Below are 19,161 nucleotides of genomic sequence, written 5' to 3' on the forward strand. Positions count from 1 at the left end.
ATCTGTGCCAACTCAACAAACACCCATCGGAGACACCTGTAGAGCATCTTTATAATCACCCAGTTATGTTGTGATGTTTGATAGCACACAAGGTGTTCCTCCGGTATTCGGGAGTTGCATAATCTCATAGTCATAGGAACATGTATAAGTCATGAAGAAAGCAATAGCAACATACTGAACGATCAAGTGCTAATCTAACGGAATGGTTCAAGTCAATCACATCATTCTCTAATGATGTGATCCCGTTAATCAAATGACAACTCATGTCTATGGCTAGGAAACTTAACCATCTTTGATTCAACGAGCCAGTCAAGTAGAGGCATACTAGTGACACTCTGTTTGTCTATGTATTCACACATGTATCAAGTTTCTGGTTAATACAATTCTAGCATGAATAATAAACATTTATCATGAAATAAGGAAATAAATAATAACTATATTATTGCCTCTAGGGCATATTTCCTTCAGTCTCCCACTTGCACTAGAGTCAATAATCTAGTTCACATCACCATGTGATTTAACACCAATAGTTCACATCACCATGTGATTAAAACCCATAGTTCACATCGCCATGTGACCAACACTCAAAGGGTTTACTAGAGTCAGTAATCTAGTTCACATCTCCATGTGATTAACACCCAAAGAGTAATAAGGTGTGATCATGTTTTGCTTGTGAGAGAAGTTTAGTCAACGGGTCTGCCATATTCAGATCCGTATGTATTTTGCAAATTTCTATGTCAACAATGCTCTGCACGGATCTACTCTAGCTAATTACTCCCACTTTCAATATGTATCCAGATTGAGACTTAGAGTCATCTGGATCAGTGTCAAAACTTGCATTGACGTAACCCTTTACGACGAACCTTTTGTCACCTCCATAATCGAGAAACATATCCTTATTCCACTAAATTTTGACCGCTGTCCATTGATCTACTCCTAGATCACTATTGTACTCCCTTGCCAAACTCAGTGTAGGGTATACAATAGATCTGGTACACAGCATGGCATACTTTATAGAACCTATGGCTGAGGCATAGGGAATGACTTTCATTCTCTTTCTATCTTCTGCCGTGGTCGGGCTTTGAGTCTTACTCAATTTCACACCTTGCAACACAGGCAAGAACTCCTTCTTTGACTGTTCCATTTTGAACTACTTCAAAATCTTGTTAAGGTATGTACTCATTAAAAAATCTTATCAAGCGTCTTGATCTATCTCTATAGATCTTTATGCTCAATATGTAAGCAGCTTCACCGAGGTCTTTCTTTGAAAAACTTCTTTCAAACACTCCTTTATGCTTTCCAGAAAAATTCTACATCATTTCCGATCAACAATATGTCACTCACATATACTTATCAGAAGGCTGTAGTGCTCCCACTCACTTTCTTGTAAATACATGCTTCATTGTAAGTCTGTATAAAACTATATGCTTTGATCAACTCATCAAGGCGTATATTCCAACTCCGAGATGCTTGCACCAGTCCATCGATGGATCGCTGGAGTTTGCACATTTTGTTAGCACCTTTAGGATTGACAAAACCTTCTTGTTGTATCATATACAACTCTTTTTTAAGAAATCCATTAAGGAATGCAATTTTGACATCCATTTGCCAGATTTCATAAAATGTGGCAATTGCTAACATGATTCGGACAGACTTAAGCATCGCTACGAGTGAGAAAATCTCATTGTAGTCAACACCTTGAACTTGTCGAAAACCTTTTTGCGACAATTCGAGCTTTATAGATAGTAACACTACTATCAGCGTCCGTCTTCCTCTTGAAGATCCATTTCTTCTTAATGGCTTGCCGATCATCGGGCAAGTCAACCAAAGTTCATACTTTGTTCTCATACATGGATCCCATCTCAGATTTCATGGTCTCAAGCCATTTCGCGGAATCTGGGCTCATCATCGCTTCCTCATAGTTCGTAGGTTCATCATGGTCAAGTAACATGACCTCCAGAGCAACATTACCGTACCACTCTGGTGCGGATCTTACTCTAGTTGACCTACGAGGTTTGGTAGTAACTTGATCTGAAGTTACATGATCATCACCATTAGCTTCCTCACTAATTGGTGTAGGAGTCACAGGAACAGATTTATGTGATGAACTACTTTCCAATAAGGGAGCAGGTACAGTTACCTCATCAAGTTCTACTTTCCTCCCACTCACTTCATTCGAGAGAAACTCCTTCTCTAGAAAGGATCCGTTCTTAGCAAGGAATATCTTGCCTTCGAATCTGTGATAGAAGGTGTACCCAACAGTTTCCTTTAGGTATCCTATGAAGACGCATTTCTCCGATTTGGGTTCGAGCTTATCAGGTTGAAACTTTTTCACATAAGCATCGCAACCCCAAACTTTAAGAAACGACATCTTAGGTTTCTTTCCAAACCATAGTTCGTACAGTGTCATCTCAACGGATTTAGATGGTGCCCTATTTAACGTGAACGTAGCTGTCTCTAATGCATAACCCCAAAAACGATAGTGGTAAATCGGTAAGAGACATTATAGATTGCACTATATCCAATAAAGTACGGTTATGACGTTCGGACACACCATTACGCTGTGGTGTTCCGGGTGGCATGAGTTTTTGATACTATTCCACATTGTTTTAATTGAAGGCCAAACTCGTAACTCAAATATTCGTCTCTGCGATAAAATTGTAGAAAGCTTTATTTTCTTGTTATGATGATTCTCCACTTCACTCTGAAATTCTTTGAACTTTTCAAATGTTTCAGACTTGTGTTTTATCAAGTAGATATACCCATATCTGCTCAAATCATCTGTGAAGGTTAGAAATAATGATACCTGCCACGAGCCTCGACACTTATCGGACCACATACATCAGTATGTATTATTTCCAACAATTCAGCTGCTCGCTCCATTGTTCCAGAGAATGGAGTCTTAGTCATCTTGCCCATGAGGCATGGTTCGCAAGCATCAAATGATTCATAATCAAGTGATTCCAAAAGCCCATCAGCATGGAGTTTCTTCATGCGCTTTACACTAATATGACCTAAACGGCAGTGCCACAAATAAGTTGCACTATCATTATTAACTTTGTATCTTTTGGCTTCAATATTATGAATATGTGTATCACTACGATCGAGATCCAACAAACTATTTTTATTGGGTGTATGACCATCGAAGGTTTTATTCATGTAAACAGAACAACAATTATTCTCTGACTTTAAATGAATAACAGTATTGCAATAAACATGATCAAATCATATTCATGCTCAACGCAAACACCAAATAACATTTATTTAGGTTCAACACTAATCCCAAAAGTATAGTGAGTGTGCGATGATGATCATATCAATCTTGGATCCACTTCCAACACACATCGTCACTTCACCCTTAACTAGTCTCTGTTCATTCTGCAATTCCCGTTTCGAGTTACTAATCTTAGCAACTGAACTAGTATCAAATACTGAGGGGTTGCTATAAACACTAGTAAAGTACACATCAATAACATGTATATCAAATATACCTTTGTTCACTTTGCCATCCTTCTTAGCCGCCAAATACTTGGGACAGTTCTGCTTCCAGTGACCAGTCCCTTTGCAACACTTAGTCTCAGGCTTAGGTCCAGACTTGGGCTTCTTAACTTGAGCAGCAACTTGCTTGCTGTTCTTCTTGAAGTTCCCTTTCTTCCCTTTGCCCTTTTCTTGAAACTAGTGGTCTTGTCAACCATCAACACTTGATGCTTTTCTTGATTTCTACCTTCGTCTATTTCAGCATCACGAAGAGCTTGGGAATCGTTTCCGTTATCCCTTGCATATTATAGTTCATCACGAAGTTCTAGTAACTTGGTGATAATGACTAGAGAACTCTATCAATCACTATCTTATCTGGAAGATTAACTCCCACTTGATTCAAGTGATTGTAGTACTCAGACATTCTGAGCACATGCTCACTAGCTGAGCTATTCTCCTCCATCTTGTAGGCAAAGTACTTATCAAAGGTCTCATACCTTTCGACATGGGCATGAGTCTGAAATACTAATTTCAACTCTTGGAACATCTCATATGCTCCGTGGCGTTCAAAACGTCTTTGAAGCCCCGATTCTAAGCCGTAAAGCATGGTGCACTAAACTATCAAGTAGTCATCATATCGAGCTTGCCAAACATTCATAACGTCTTCATCTGCTTCTGCAATCGGTCTGTCACCTAGTGGTGCATCAAGGACATAATTTTTCTGTGCAGCAATGAGGATAATCCTCAGATCACGGATCCAATCCGCATCATTGCTACTAACATCTTTCAACTTAGTTTTCTCTAGGAACATATCAAAAATAAAACAGGGGAGCTAAACCCGAGCTATTGATCTCAACATATATATGCAAATACTATCAGGACTAAGTTCATGATAAATTAAAGTTCAATTAATCATATTACTTAAGAACTCCCACTTAGATAGACATCCCTCTAGTCATCTAAATGATCACGTGATCCAAATCAACTAAACCATGTCCGATCATCATGTGAGATGGAGTAGTTTTCAATGGTGAACATCATTATGTTGATCATATCTACTATATGATTCATGCTTGACCTTTCGGTCTCCAGTGTTCCGAGGCCATATCTGCATATGCTAGGCTTGTCAAGTTTAACCCGAGTATTCTGCGTGTGCAAAACTGGCTTGCACCCGTTGTATGTGAACGTAGAGCTTATCACACCCGATCATCACGTCGTGTCTCGGCACGACGAACTTTCGCAACGGTGCATACTCAGGGAGAACACTTGTACCTTGAAATTTAGTGAGAGATCATCTTATAATGCTACTGCCAAACTAAGCAAAATAAGATGCATAAAAGATAAACATCACATGCAATCAATATAAGTGATATGATATGGCCATCATCATCTTGTGCCTTTGATCTCCATCTCCAAAGCACCGTCATGATTACCATCGTCACCGGCGCGACACCTTGATCTCCATCGTAGCATCGTTGTCGTCTCGCCAACTATTGCTTCTACGATTATCGCTACCACTTAGTGATAAAGTAAAGCAATTACATGGCGATTGCATTTCATACAATAAAGCGACAACCATATGGCTTTTGCCAGTTGCCAATAACTCCATTACAAAACATGATCATCTCATACAATAAAATTTAGCATCATGGCTTGACCATATCACATCACAACATGCCCTGCAAAAACAAGTTAGACGTCCTCTACTTTGTTGTTGCAAGTTTTACGTGGCTGCTACGGGCTTAGCAAGAACCGTTCTTACCTACGCATCAAAACCACAACGATTTTTCGTCAAGTATGTGATGTTTTAACCTTCAACAAGGACCGGGCGTAGCCACACTCGATTCAACTAAAGTTGGAGAAACTGACACCCGCCAACCACCTGTGTGTGAGGCACGTCGGTAGAACCAGTCTCGCATAAGCGTACGCGTAATGTCGGTCCGAGCCGCTTTATCCAACAATACCGCTGAATCAAAGTATGACATGCTGGTAAGCAGTATGACTATTATCGCCCACAACTCACTTGTGTTCTACTCGTGCATATCACATCTACGCATAAACTTGCCTCTGATACCACTATTGGGGAACGTAGTAATTTAAAAAAAAATCCTACGCACACGCAAGATCATGGTGATGCATAGCAACGAGAGGGGAGAGTGCTGTCTACGTACCCTCGTAGACCGTAAGCGGAAGCGTTATGACAACGTGGTTGATGTAGTCGTACTTCTTCACGATCGACCGATCCTAGCACCGAAGGTACGGCACCTCCGCGATCTGCACACGTTCGGCTCGGTGACGTCTCACGAACTCACGATCCAGCAGAGTGTCGGGGAAGAGCTTCGTCAGCACGACGGCGTGATGACGGTGATGATGAAGCTACCGGCGCAGGGCTTCGCCTAAGCACTACCACGATATGACTGAGGTGGATTATGGTGGAGGGGGGCACCGCACACGGCTAAGAACAATGTCTGTTGTGCTTCTAGGGTGCCCCTGCCCCCGTATATAAAGGAGCAAGGGGGAGGCCGGCCGGCCTTGGGGTGCGCCAAGGAGGGGGAGGAGTCCTCCTCCTAGTAGGAGTAGGACTCCCCCTTTCCTAGTCCAACTAGGAGGAGGAAGGGGGGAGGAAAGAGAGGGAGAGGGAGAGAGAAAGAGGGGCCGCGCCCCCTCCCCTAGTCCAATTCGTACTCCCCTTGGGAGGGGGCGCGCCACCTCCTGGGCTGCTGCTGCCCTCTCTCTCCGCTAAGGCCCACTAAGGCCCAATACTTCCCCGGGGGGTTCCGGTAACCCCTCCGGCAGTCTGGTTTTCTCCGAAATCACCCGGAACACTTCCGGTGTCCGAATATAGCCATCCAATATATTGATCTTTATGTCTTGACCATTTAGAGACTCCTCGTCATGTCCGTGATCATATCCGGGACTCTGAACTACCTTCGGTACATCAAAACACATAAACTCATAATACCGATCGTCACCAAATCTTAAGCGTGGGGACCCTACGGGTTCGAGAACTATGTAGACATGACCGAGACTCATCTCTGGTCAATAACCAATAGCGGAACCGGATGCTCATATTGGTTCCTACATATTCTACGAAGATCTTTATCGGTCAAACCGCATAACAACATACGTTGTTCCCTTTGTCAACGGTATGTTACTTCCCGAGATTTGATCGTCGGTATCTCAATACCTAGTTCAATCTCGTTACCTGCAAGTCTCTTTACTCGTTCCGTAATGCATCATCCCGCAACTAACTCATTAGTCACATTGCTTGCAAGGCTTATAGTGATGTGCATTACCGAGAGGGCCCAGAGATACCTCTCCGATACACGAAGTGAAAAATCCTAATCTCGATCTATGCCAACTCAACAAACACCATCGGAGACACCTGTAGAGCATCTTTATAATCACCCAGTTACGTTGTGACGTTTGATAGCACATAAGGTGTTCCTCCGGTATTCGGGAGTTGCATAATCTCATAGTCATAGGAACATGTATAAGTCATGAAGAAAGCAATAGCAACATACTAAATGATCAAGTGCTAAGCTAACGGAATGGGTCAAGTCAATCACATCATTCTCTAATGATGTGATCCCGTTAATCAAATGACAACTCATGTCTATGGCTAGGAAACTTAACCATCTTTGATTCAACGAGCTAGTCAAGTAGAGGCATACTAATGACACTCTGTTTGTCTATGTATTCACACATGTATCAAGTTTCCGGTTAATACAATTCTAGCATGAATAATAACATTTATCATGAAATAAGGAAATAAATAATAACTTTATTATTGCCTCTAGGGCATATTTCCTTCAGTTGCAGCATCAAGCGCGCAAGTCTTGGCGTCAACAAATCATTAGTTTCAATGAAAAAGAACAAATCTACCAAGTCGATGAGCCGGGTGGCATAACAAGGGACGGCATGACATACGGTGGAGTAGCGTATGAGGTGCGCCTCAAGACCTGGTGGTGTCAGTGCGAGAGACCTCACAAGTATCATTGGCCTTGCTCGCATTTGATGACCGCCGCAAGGTTCAGAAACATGAATGTATCCGATGGTACCACCGTGCGGTTGCATGAGTTCACATTGGAACGAACGAGGTTGACATGGGCTCCTAGGTTTTATCCCTTCCTCGATTAGTCACAGTTGCCTGAGTATGATGGGCCACACATCGTCCCCGACCCCGAACTCATGGCCCTACAAAGGGAAGAAGAGGAAAGAAGAGGTTTAGGTGTGACATGGATGATCTAGCTGGATACACCGGAATGAAACAATTTGGTGGCGGCCATTTCATGGAGGCACCAGACATCAATAGTTGTGGTCAATGTGACGAGCCGGGACACAATGTTAGGAAATGCACCAAAAAGCCACGGATCGATGCCAACACTCCGGATCCCACTAGTCAAACTGGTGCCCGAAGAGGAGGTACCAGTGGCACATGAGGAGGTAGGAGTGGTAGTGGTGCCCGAAGAGGAGGTGCCGGTGCGTGTGGAGGACGGACGAATCTTGGCGGTAGTGGGCGAGGAGACACTATTAGAGGGTGTGGGGGACAATCGGGTACCGGTGGCCGTGGTCGTAGGACGAGAAGGGTTGATAGAGGAAGGCCTATTGACATCTTGCTTAACCAGGATGGTCGAATAATGTGAACGGTACTTACATTTATTGGCTTAATTCGGTCTTGTTATTTGTTTTTCTTGCATATATACATGTTATTTTACTTTACTAACTACCAAATTTTTCTTTATAGGCATGGCTTCTTCCGGTTCCATGACGAGGCCCTCGTGTGCTAACCGCTAGGACATGCCGGACAAGTGGACAGACGCCGAGTTGGATAAGGTGAAGGACAAAGATATGAGAACTCCATCATGTTGGTGTGGAGATGTTTGCAAAGTTAAGGTATCCACCGACCGCAAGAAATCTTAGACGGAAGGAAGAAGATATTTTGTTTGTCCCAACTATGCCTATGATCGTCCTTGTCCAGCTCACGCCTAAGATGTACCGTCAGTAAGTTGTTCAAGTTCAAAGAGTATTCAACAATTGGTACAACTTGAACCTATCTTACTAATGACCACATTTGTTCTTTATTCGTACGTAGTCGCCGCCTCCACTTTGTAAGTACTTCACATGGATAGATCAAGATGTGCCAGAAGATGTTAAGAAAGATCAATATCGAGATTGTCTAAGGAGGCAGCGGTTGTTTGAAGAAGCATTTCAGAGAGGCTTGGATGAAGAGCGTCGTGAAAAGGAGAGGATGGAGCGAAAGAAGCGTGAGGAGGAGAGGGCACGCAAGGAGAAGATTGCTCGTCAAGAGGAGAGAGCAAGAAAGCTTGCAAGGGCTCGTGAAGCCCAAGAGGAGGATGAGGCACGCGACAAGAAAGGAAAATGGCCTCGTGTGACCAATAAGGTCTTCGTTTCTAAAAAGTCATGAACTATGCCTTCGATTCGAGAAACATGTGATGAACTACGTCTTTGATTTGTGAAACCTGTCATGAACTATGTACTTTATTTGTGAAACCTGTCATGAACTATGTCTTCGATTTGTCAAACTTGCGATGAAACTATCATGAACTATGTTTGTTGTGCTATTGCTGTGACTTGACTTGTCTTGAAATGATGAAAAATAAAAACAGATCAAACTCTGCTCTGCTTTGCACCCTACCGCCAGAAGCCTCGGCGGTAGGATACGAAACCCTACCGCCATAGGGCTTGGCGGTAGGTTGCCGGTCGGTTCTGGAACGCAAACATTCCCCTGTCTGCGATAGGGTTGGCCAGCCTACCGCCAAAGGGGATGGCGGTAGGGTGGCTACCCCACTGCCTGCTCTGCTGCGTGTCCTGTGACCAAATCGCCCACATGTTGGGCGGTAGGGTTGGCCACCCTACCGCCAGAAGACTTGGCGGTAGGATCTGCTCCCTCCTGTGACCGAATCGGCCAAATTTCCAACGGTAGGGTTGGCCACCCTACCGCCAACACGCACGGCGGTAGGTTTGACCACCCTACCGCTAGGGTTCATGGCGGTAGGGTCCGCCACCCTACGGCCATTTTTTCTGTGACCAAAAATGCCAATTCCTAGGCGGTAGGGTTGGCCAGCCTGCCGCCGGAGCCCATGGCGGTAGGGTGCTGATCCATGTCTCTTTCCCTCTCTTTTTAGCCATTTGCCTTTCCATTTCTTACAAACTTCTATGAACTAAGCATCCACAAATGACATGCAGTCATGATCGAGTAGCAAAGACAGACATAAGTGAGCATAGTTCATTACATCCAGAAATGACACTTGTTCAAATGACTTAAAACATCTAGCGATTCGAATGACATGAGTTCAAACTAGAAGCTCAAGCTCGAGCATACATTTTCTACAACGGAAAAAAAGATCTAAAACGTATAAGACGTTCAATTTGTGCGTCACGATCAGGATTAGGCTTGAGTTGAAAATCCGACGATCCCGCCCAATTCTCCAACACACCTTTCGTTTCGCCGAACCAGGCCCATCGAGCACGGTGTTCCGGAATCTCTGACATGCCTTGTGTGATTGCCCATCCAATGACCTGTCCGGGTTTTCTCAAGTCCAGCTCGTGGAATTCTTCTATGCTCACAGAGAAAAAGATCTCCGTTGCCAAAGAATGTCTGCAAGCATATTCCATCTCATGCAGCTCATTAAGTATCCTCTTTTTTTCTTTCACAAGCCTCCGGAAAACTTTTTTCTCCTTAAGATCAGAAGGTTCCTCCATGAAAGGATACTTGTTGAAATCCTTCATGGTAGCAATTACCTCATCATTGCTCTTGAACCATGCTTCAAGCTCCCTCTTGATACCAAGTTCCGGCTCCGCTACAATCTTCTCAGACGTCACCGCCACACTCTTAGATGCAATGTTACAACACTTCTCATATACTTTCTTCATCTCCTCCGGGGTCCTGTTTTCCATGCTACATGAAATAGAACAAACCAAAACTCAAATCAAATGATACAATACAAACACATAGCATAACTTATTTAGAATGACCTAGATTACATAATGTTCTCACTGGTTCAAATGACATAGGTTACATAAATGATAAGGGTACATGCCATTACAGTCCAAATGACACTACAACGTCATGTGTTTCAACCCCCTCTACTAGTCCATCAAAAATGCATCTTTGTCGTACGGCCCCGGGTTGCAACAAATGACATCATTTCTTTCACGGACCCAAGCTCAACGACTTGCCCGACTAAGTATCGCCGATGATGGTTGCCTAACTAGCCAATCAATGATCTGGCCAGGGTTGTTAAAGTCCATCTCATTCACTTCATCCCTTGTTCCACATAATGCAATTTGCCTTGCAAGACCGCGTCTATGACTTTTCTCTTCCTTAGATTGCTTATGTTTCTCTCTTTAGCTTCATATAACTTAACTTTGTCATCGTCGCACTTCGACAGATAATACTTTGAAAAATCTCTACAAGCCGCATTCAATGCATCGACGGCTTTGACCCACAAGTCCATATTTTCCTCAATGACTGCACGTTCACGCTTCGCCGCCGCCTCCGCGGAAGTCTCAACAAAGATGATTGATCCCATCCTACAAGTCGAGGGATTACTATAACGGTCATCCAAGGCAAAAATCCTAACTGTCTCTTGACAAAAACTTTAACCCTAACGTTCGTCATATAGGCATTTACTTTAAGCATAACCCTAACCATAACCTTAACCCTAACCATATCATTAAACCTAACCCTAACAAAACCCTAAATGATATTTCTTACTACCCAAACAATGCTAGTGACACAATACATTGTCAAAGCACAAACACTACCCTAAATGCATCATATACATTCATTTCATCACAACAAAACCATGAACTAGTGATTCCAACAAAATGAGCAGAATGCATGATTTGAACCAACCAAATGAAGGGGGGATGAGGGAGGTACCTTGGGTGATGCAAATGGCCTTGATCCACCAGACAAATCTTGAGCAATGGAGGGGGATCTAGTGGGTGATTTGGTGGGGGTGAAGAGGGGGAGAGAGCTTGAGCTCGAAAGAAGAGTGGGGTGAATGAGTGGATGGGGGAGCAGCACAGCCCCCTCAACTCACAACCTTATCAAGGAACCTACCGCCAGACAGCCCGGCGGTAGGTTGCAAGAGCCTACCGCCGTACGGTAGGTCCCTTCGCCATGTGTCCACGGCCAGTAACGGCCAGACGGCGTCAGCGAACCTACCGCCACGAGAGGTGGTGGTAGCCTGTATGTTAGCTACCGCCAGGGCCTCCGGCGGTAGCAAAAGGGTCAAATGTCGAAATTTTTCCACACCGGAGTCAGATCCCGATTTTATACATGAAAAGGGTCAAAACACGAAATTTTGCCTCGTCTGAGTGCGTGTGGGTGATGGTGTGGGTGGGTACCATCACATGCTCGTACGGTCATGCCCGTGCAAATTGGGCAGCGATTAGTTGCGTGGTCATGCGAAATTGCGAAGGCATCCTGTTTCTTTATGCTCCAGGGTGACACTGTTTTTCTTTTTCTCAAAGATCACTCTGGACTAGTAAAATATACCTTATCTGAAGGCACATTACGAAGTACCAGCAGGTCAAACACTCCTACGTGCAATGCAATAAAATAAAGATTCAAAGGGAGCAATAGACCACAAACGTCAGAGCTTAGGTATCAATCAACCAAGACTTAAGTAAGAACTACTGAATCCCATAACACGGTTGATTAGCAGCGGCTGCAGGGTTATACAGCTCATGGTAAGTTCATACACACGAGCAGTACAAGCATCAAGATCAAGTGCTTCTGCTTCAGCAATGTACAAAAGAGAGAGATAGCTATACTGGGTTGCTGGCCTAGACATTTGCATATGAGAGAGACCACGAAAAAGGTTTTGCCAAAGGTCTACCTCGCAAGCGCAAGAAACATCCGGTTTGTTAATACTTTCTTCATCATCATCATCCCACGAGAATCAAAGATGAAAGGGGGCACTGTAGATTAGTGTTTTAGAGCGACGGGAGGGCCGTCTGTCACTTGTGGACAGACAGCTCATGGAGATGAGCGATGTCGGCGTTGGAGAAATGGCTTGTGCCGCAGATCTTCTCCAGAGGATCCTTGCAGCACCTCTGGAGCTCCAGGTACCTGTCCAGGTTGAACTTCTGCCTCTGGATCAACTTCCTCTGCCGGGACTGGAACATCCTCTCCATGAAGTCTCGGTACGTCGGATCCCTTGATGTGATGAGGAAGTAGGCGTACCCGACAACCAGGCCCGTCGCAGTTGTGAAGAATGTGATGGGCTCCATGACGTCCCACGAGAACTCCCAGAAGGTCAGCCTGAAGAAGAGCCCGACCTGTGTGATCAGGAACCCTAGCCCAGACCAGAGGATACGCCGGACTTGCTTGTGTGCGAGCTTGTTGATTTCTTCCAAATGTGTCTGGAGTTGCTTGAGCTCTTCCTTTCTTGGGTCATCCTCAGGTGTCAGTGCAAGGGGCATAGCTTTTCTTACAAGATCCACAATCTGTATGCAACAAGCAAAGCATCAGTCTCTGCCAATATTAAATATCAGCCGACGTTCCACTACTGCTACCAATGCAAAGTACCAGCTGCTGTTACTACTTCCAACGTTAAATGTCAGCTAATGTCACTACTACTATAGACCTTCAAGTCAGACCCCAAGATATCTCAGCATATACGTACTGGTGAAGACTAGATTTACAGTTATTATAAAATATAATGACAGCAAAATTGTAGTACTCCCTCTGTAAAGTAATATAAGAGTGTTTAGATCACTACTTTAGTTATCTAAACTCTCTAATATTTCTTCACGGAGGGAGTACAACACATGAGCTGCCCAAGTAAACGTTTAGAAAGTAGAAACTATGAAACCAAATAAAAATAAAATAAATGTCTGAGAAGAACAGTGCTCTCTTACAAGATCCACAATCTGTATGCAACAAGAAAAGCATCAGCGTCTGCCAATATAAAATATCAGCCTATGTTCCACTACTACTACCATTGTAAAGTACTCCCTCTGTAAACTAATATAAGAGCATTGAGATCACTAAAGTAGTGATCTAAACACTCTTATATTAGTTTACGGAGGGAGCACCAGTTGCTGCTACAGCCAATGTTAAATGTCAGCTAATTTCATGCTGCTGCTATAGACCTAAAGCCTTCAAATCACGCTGCAAGAAATCTCAGCATATGTATTTGATGAAGACTAAATTTAGAGTTCTAGAATAATGACAACAAAACTGTAGTCAAACATAAATACATGAGAGCTGCCAAACTAAACATTTATTTAGAAAGTAGACATTACGGAAGCAAATCAATTAAAAATGTCTGAGAAAGACACCACTCTCTTTTTGTGTAACTAAGCTTTTGCCTCATAATTTGATAACTGATCACATGCAACGCCATCAAACCAATCCGAGGAAACTTTCTGTTTTGCCCACCTGGCAACAATCGTTTACAGATGTTCAGCATGTGACACAAGGAGGTTTCTTCACTAAGGAAAGTATGTCCAAGAAAAGTGAAAGCTACAACATACAGTAATCAGGTAACATGATTATGAATTACTTGAACAAATAATGCAATTCCAAAAACCGCCAACCTTTAGGCAAGTCACATTGTTTGTCACCGACAAAAGGATCGTGCTATCAAACGACAAACTTTATGCATGGTGGACTGGTAGTTTAGTACGCGAACCACTAGATAACAAGATAGGCACCCTGCTAAGAAAAAGATAGGCACCCTGCACAACAAGCCACCCATCTAGACTGAAACAAGATAAAAAAACGGATTCCACACGGCAAATGACCCATCCTGTATGACAAGAAAGGACGTAGGAAAGCAAGCTAGAGGAGAAGGTATCGATTGCTTTAGCACCCACTTATAATCGGAAGAGTTCTTCCCCATGGAGGAAAACGGGGATAACTTTTGCACTGGTGCGTCCGGCGTGCGCACTCAGGAGGAGCACGCAGTGAGCCACCCACCACTTGGAGCCGCGTCCTGAAGCAACCAGACGGCTTTTCTGTGCCACGGAAAAGTGAATTGCTTCTGGTTCTGTTCCACAGGCTAACAGAGTCTGACCATGGTTGCCATCCTCCGGCCGCACCATGTTTGGTCAGTTCCAAAGCTCCAATCAGCTAATGAGGTCGAACAGCGTATAACAAAGTGGACGATGAATTCAAGTGTTGGACGCAAGTTGGACGAGTGAAACTGAGGGACCAATGGCGGGGATTTGACGAATAAACAACGTGCCAGACACTGGACATTGGACCACCGATTCGACAAGTGCACCTGTAGACCTGTACTTTGAGGAAATCTACCGAACAGCTGATGGTCACCATCGGCGAGAGGAACGCAGCGATCGATCAGTACTAGGGCCCTCACGAGTCACGCGCACAATGACCTGAATCAATCCGGGGCCCGAATCAGGGAGCGCGCAATGATATTCGTGAATGTATCTCCCTCGGATGCATCGTAGATGCCTCAGAAATTTCAAAAACGTCAGAGGATGATGCAGAGCACGGGCCAAACGCAAACTTAAGAGGAACCAAATCGCGAACAGAAAATAGCAAAGCCGAACGAAATAGTACTAGTAGTAATTTTTCGTGAAACGTGATGGATGATGCAGAGGTGGTGGGGGAGGGAGGAGCGGCAATGCGGGGCGGAGCTGACCTTGTCGGGCTGGAGGTAGACCTTGTCGCGGAAGAGGAGCACGACGCCGGCCTCGTCGAGCGCGCCGGCGAGCGCGGTGGCCTCGGCGCGGGTGCGGGCGGCGCCGGCCTCCTCGCACTTGCGCAGCAGCTCCGCGTAGGGGATCACCTCGCCGTCCCCGAGCCGCCGCTTGAGCGCCTCCACGTTGGCCATCCGCATGAGCCGCCTCGCCTCCTCCGCCGTCACCTCGGCCTCCGGGTCCCTCCCCGCGGCCGCCTCCGCCGCCGGCAGCGACGCGAAGCGGAACCGCTGCTGGAAGAGGCCGCACGGCGGCTGCTGCGGCGGCGGGGGCAGCCAGCACGCCGCGGCGGAGGCGGCGGCCCGCGCGCGCGGCGGCGCGGCGGCCGGGGCGCCCGCGCTGGCGGCGGCGCGGAGGAGCGGGCGGGAGAAGCGCCACATTGACATCGGTCTTCGCGGGCGTGCGGGCGTGCGGGCGTGCGCGAGGCGCGGGTTGGAGGGAGGGAGGGGGGTGGCGGAGGGAGATATGGGGGGAGGCGGTCAAAGCGGGGGCGGGAAGTGTGGCGGAGAGGGCAGAGAAGGCAGGGGAGGGAGAGCCGGGAAAGGCTCGGGCGAAGGAGGGAGAGAGCCTCTGGGCTCGGGCGAAGGTCCGCGTGGGGTTTTTGCCTCTACGGTGTTTTTTCTGCTGCAGTGGGATTCCTTTTTCTCGCTTGGTTTTCTTGGCGATGTATGGCAGGCCGCGTGTTTCCGGGTGGTTTCCTTGCCGTACGCGCAGGCGATCGCAGGGCAGGAAATAATGCGCGGTTGATATTTGGAAGGAAACAGCTTCTTACGCGGTGGTGTGGCGGAGGAAAACGCTGCGCGTGCTCGCAGTTACTGCCCGCTTTTACCACCTTTCCATTTGCATTTGAGCAATACTCGTTCCGTTTCTAAATATTTGTCTTTTTAAAGATTTCAAATGAAATACCACATATGGATGTATATAGACATATTTTAGAGTGTAGATTCACTCATTTTGCTCCGTATATAGTCACTTATTGAAATCTCTAAAAAGACAAATATTTAGAAACGGAGGGAGTACAAAGTATGCCATTAAACCATGCCTCAAAATAACACACATTTCCCCTGCCAAGAATATATTAAGTTACCCATTCGCGAAAAAGGTATAAATTGATACGTTGATAAACATTTGGAGATGTCTTTTTTGCGGATGATTTGGAGATGTTTTAAGGTGGGGGCCTTAATAACTTAGGGAAAGTGCCCACACATTTCCCCTGCAAGAAGAAGAATACAATACTTCACATTTCGTTGGAGAGTTTTCGAAAGGAATTTGAACTTTATTTTCTTCCGTTGAAGACAAGGGCCTCTTTGATTCGTAGGATTCCAAAAACACGGGAATAGAAAAAACGTAGGATTGAAATGACATTTCCATTGGATCCCTATAGGATTTGAGTTTGTTTGATTGTGTCATGAAAAAAGCAAAGGATTTCTTTCAAGAGGTTGAAGTGGATGTTAGAATTCCTGTGAAATCTGGTACAAATAAATCCTTAGCAAAAAGTCCTACAAGATTCAATCCTACGAATCAAACGACCAACGTAGGAAAAATTCCTAAGGATTCTAATCCTTCAAAAATCCTATGAAGATCCTTTGAATCAAAGAGACCCTAAGCTTTCGACCAATACCCATTCACTTTTGAACCACAACCTATCAGAACATTGCTCTCTTCCCCAATCCGTGCGCAAGGATTCAACCTTAAAAAGTAGAGTCGGTGATGTCTGAGCACAGAACATTCTCAACGGTAGCGTGTGGGAAGGGATTCTCTTTTAGCAACGGATAACAGATCAAAACGTACGACGACAGATCTAGCGCTTGGCCTCGACGATACCGACAATTGACGATGGCTCCGGGATTTGAGGAGGGTGGAGATGATCCATGGTCGACACACCACATCGATAAAGGTTCTTCGTTGACCCACAACATACTTCCCGGTCTATAGTTCTCCGAATTCAGCAGAGGTTAGCGATGTGGATGACAGATGTAGGATTTCCTAACGACTCCATTGTCAATTTCTTTTCTTGTGTGTGTGTGTGTCTGTGTGTGTGTGTGTTCGGAAGGGGCAGGGGGGTTCTGGAAAGTTCTATCTACACGTGTTCTCTCTTAACTTTCTAGGTCGGTTAACATGCATGCGTTGTGTTTGCTCTGATTATGATTAAGGAAACACATGATAACCTAAACGAAAATCATGTATAACAAGATTATTTCCATGAATATATTAAGTTGTTCATTCGCGGAAAAAGCTATACATCAAGTTATTAAACATTTGGAGGTGTTTTAAGGTGGGAGTCTTAATAACTTATGGAAAGTAGCACACATTTCTCATGCAACAAGAAGAAGAAAATACCACACATTTACTGGAGAGTTTTCACAAAGAATTTGAACTTCATTTTCGTCTGTTGAATAAAAGTAAGCTTTCGACCAATACCCTTACACTTTTGAACCATAGCCTATCAGAACATTGCTCTTTCTCTCTCTCTCTCTCTCTCTCTCTCTCTCTCTCTCTCTCTCTCTCTCTCTCTCTCTCTCTCTCTCTCTCTCTCCCCGTCCCAATCCGTGCATAGGGATTCACCCTTAAAAAGTAGAGTCCGTGACGTCTGAGCACATAACATTCTAAACGGTAGCGTGTGGGAAGGGGTTCTCTTTTAGCAACATATAACAGATTGAATTTACGATGACATATCCGTGCTTGGCCTCGACGATAACGATAATTGACGACGCCTTCGGGATTTGAGGAGGATGGAGATGATTCCCGGTCAACATGTTACATCGATAAAGGTTCTTTGCTGACCCACAACAGACGTCCCGGGCTATAGTTCTCTGAATTCGGCGGAGGTTAGCGATGTCAATGACAGTTGTAGGATTTCCTAACGACTCCAATGTAAATTTATTTTCTTGTGTGTGTGTGTGTTCGGAAGGGGGAGGGGGTTCTGGAAAGTTTTATCTACACATGTTCTCTCTCAACTTTTCCTGCTGGTTCACATCCATGTGTTGTATTCACTCTAATCGTGAATGAAACAAATCATAAGCTAAAAATGAAAATCATGTATAAAAAGATTATTGCCAGAATATATTAAGTTGTTCATTCGCTAAAAAGGCATATATTAAGTTATTAAACATTTGGAGGTGTTTTAAGGGGGGCCTTAATAACTTACGGAATGTACCACACGTTTTCCATGCTAGAAGAAGAAAAAAATACCACACATTTACAAGGAGAGTTTTCAAAAAGAATTTGAACTTCATTTTCTTTCGACAAGTAAGCTTTCGACCAATACCCTTTCACTTTTGAACCATAGGCTATCAGAACATTGCTCCCCCCCTTTCTCTCTTTCTCTACCAATCAGTGCGCAAGGATTCAATGTTAAAAAGTAGAGTCGGTGATGTCTGAGCACAGAACATTCTAAACGGTATAGCGTGTGGGAAGGGGTTCTCTTTTAGCAACGGATAAAATATGAAAACGTACAACGACAGATCTAGCGCTTGGCCTCGACGACACCGACAACTGATGTTGGCTCCAGGATTTGAGGAGGATGGAGATGATCCCTGGTCAACACGCCACATCGATAAAGGTTCTTCGTTGACCCACAACATACTTCCCGAGCTATAGTTCTCCGAATTCAGTAGAGGTTAGCGATGTCGATGACAGATGTAGGATTTCCGACTCCAATGTAAATTTCTTTTCTTGTGTGTGTGTCTTGTGAAGGGGGGGGGGGGGTTCTAGAAAGTTCTATCTACACATGTTCTCTCTCAATTTTCGAGGTCGGTTCACATGCATGCATTGTGTTCGCTTTGATCGTGATTAAGGAAACACATGATAACCTAAAACCGAAGATCATGTATAATAGGATTATTGCCAGCAATATATTAAGTTGTTCATTCGCGGAAAATGCTATATAGTATTAAGTTATTAAACATTTGGAGGTGTTTTAAGGTGGGAGCCTTAATAACTTATGGAAAGTACCACACATTTCCCATGAAAGAAGAA

General features: G+C 44.5%; 1 protein-coding gene across 1 annotated transcript; it reads right to left on the reverse strand.

The window, feature by feature from the left end:
* Window positions 1-12,148: 12,148 nt before the first annotated feature.
* On the reverse strand, window positions 12,149-15,709 carry LOC123079554 (calcium uniporter protein 6, mitochondrial). The gene is made up of 2 exons (XM_044502339.1): window positions 15,126-15,709; window positions 12,149-12,960 (listed from the first exon to the last, which is right to left on the reverse strand). The coding sequence occupies exons 1-2, from the start codon at window positions 15,567-15,569 to the stop codon at window positions 12,472-12,474; spliced, it is 933 nt and encodes a 310-aa protein (XP_044358274.1). The 5' UTR covers window positions 15,570-15,709; the 3' UTR covers window positions 12,149-12,471.
* Window positions 15,710-19,161: the final 3,452 nt, after the last annotated feature.

The sequence above is a fragment of the Triticum aestivum genome, chromosome 3D (assembly GCF_018294505.1).
Source record: "Triticum aestivum cultivar Chinese Spring chromosome 3D, IWGSC CS RefSeq v2.1, whole genome shotgun sequence".
Taxonomy (NCBI): domain Eukaryota; kingdom Viridiplantae; phylum Streptophyta; class Magnoliopsida; order Poales; family Poaceae; genus Triticum; species Triticum aestivum.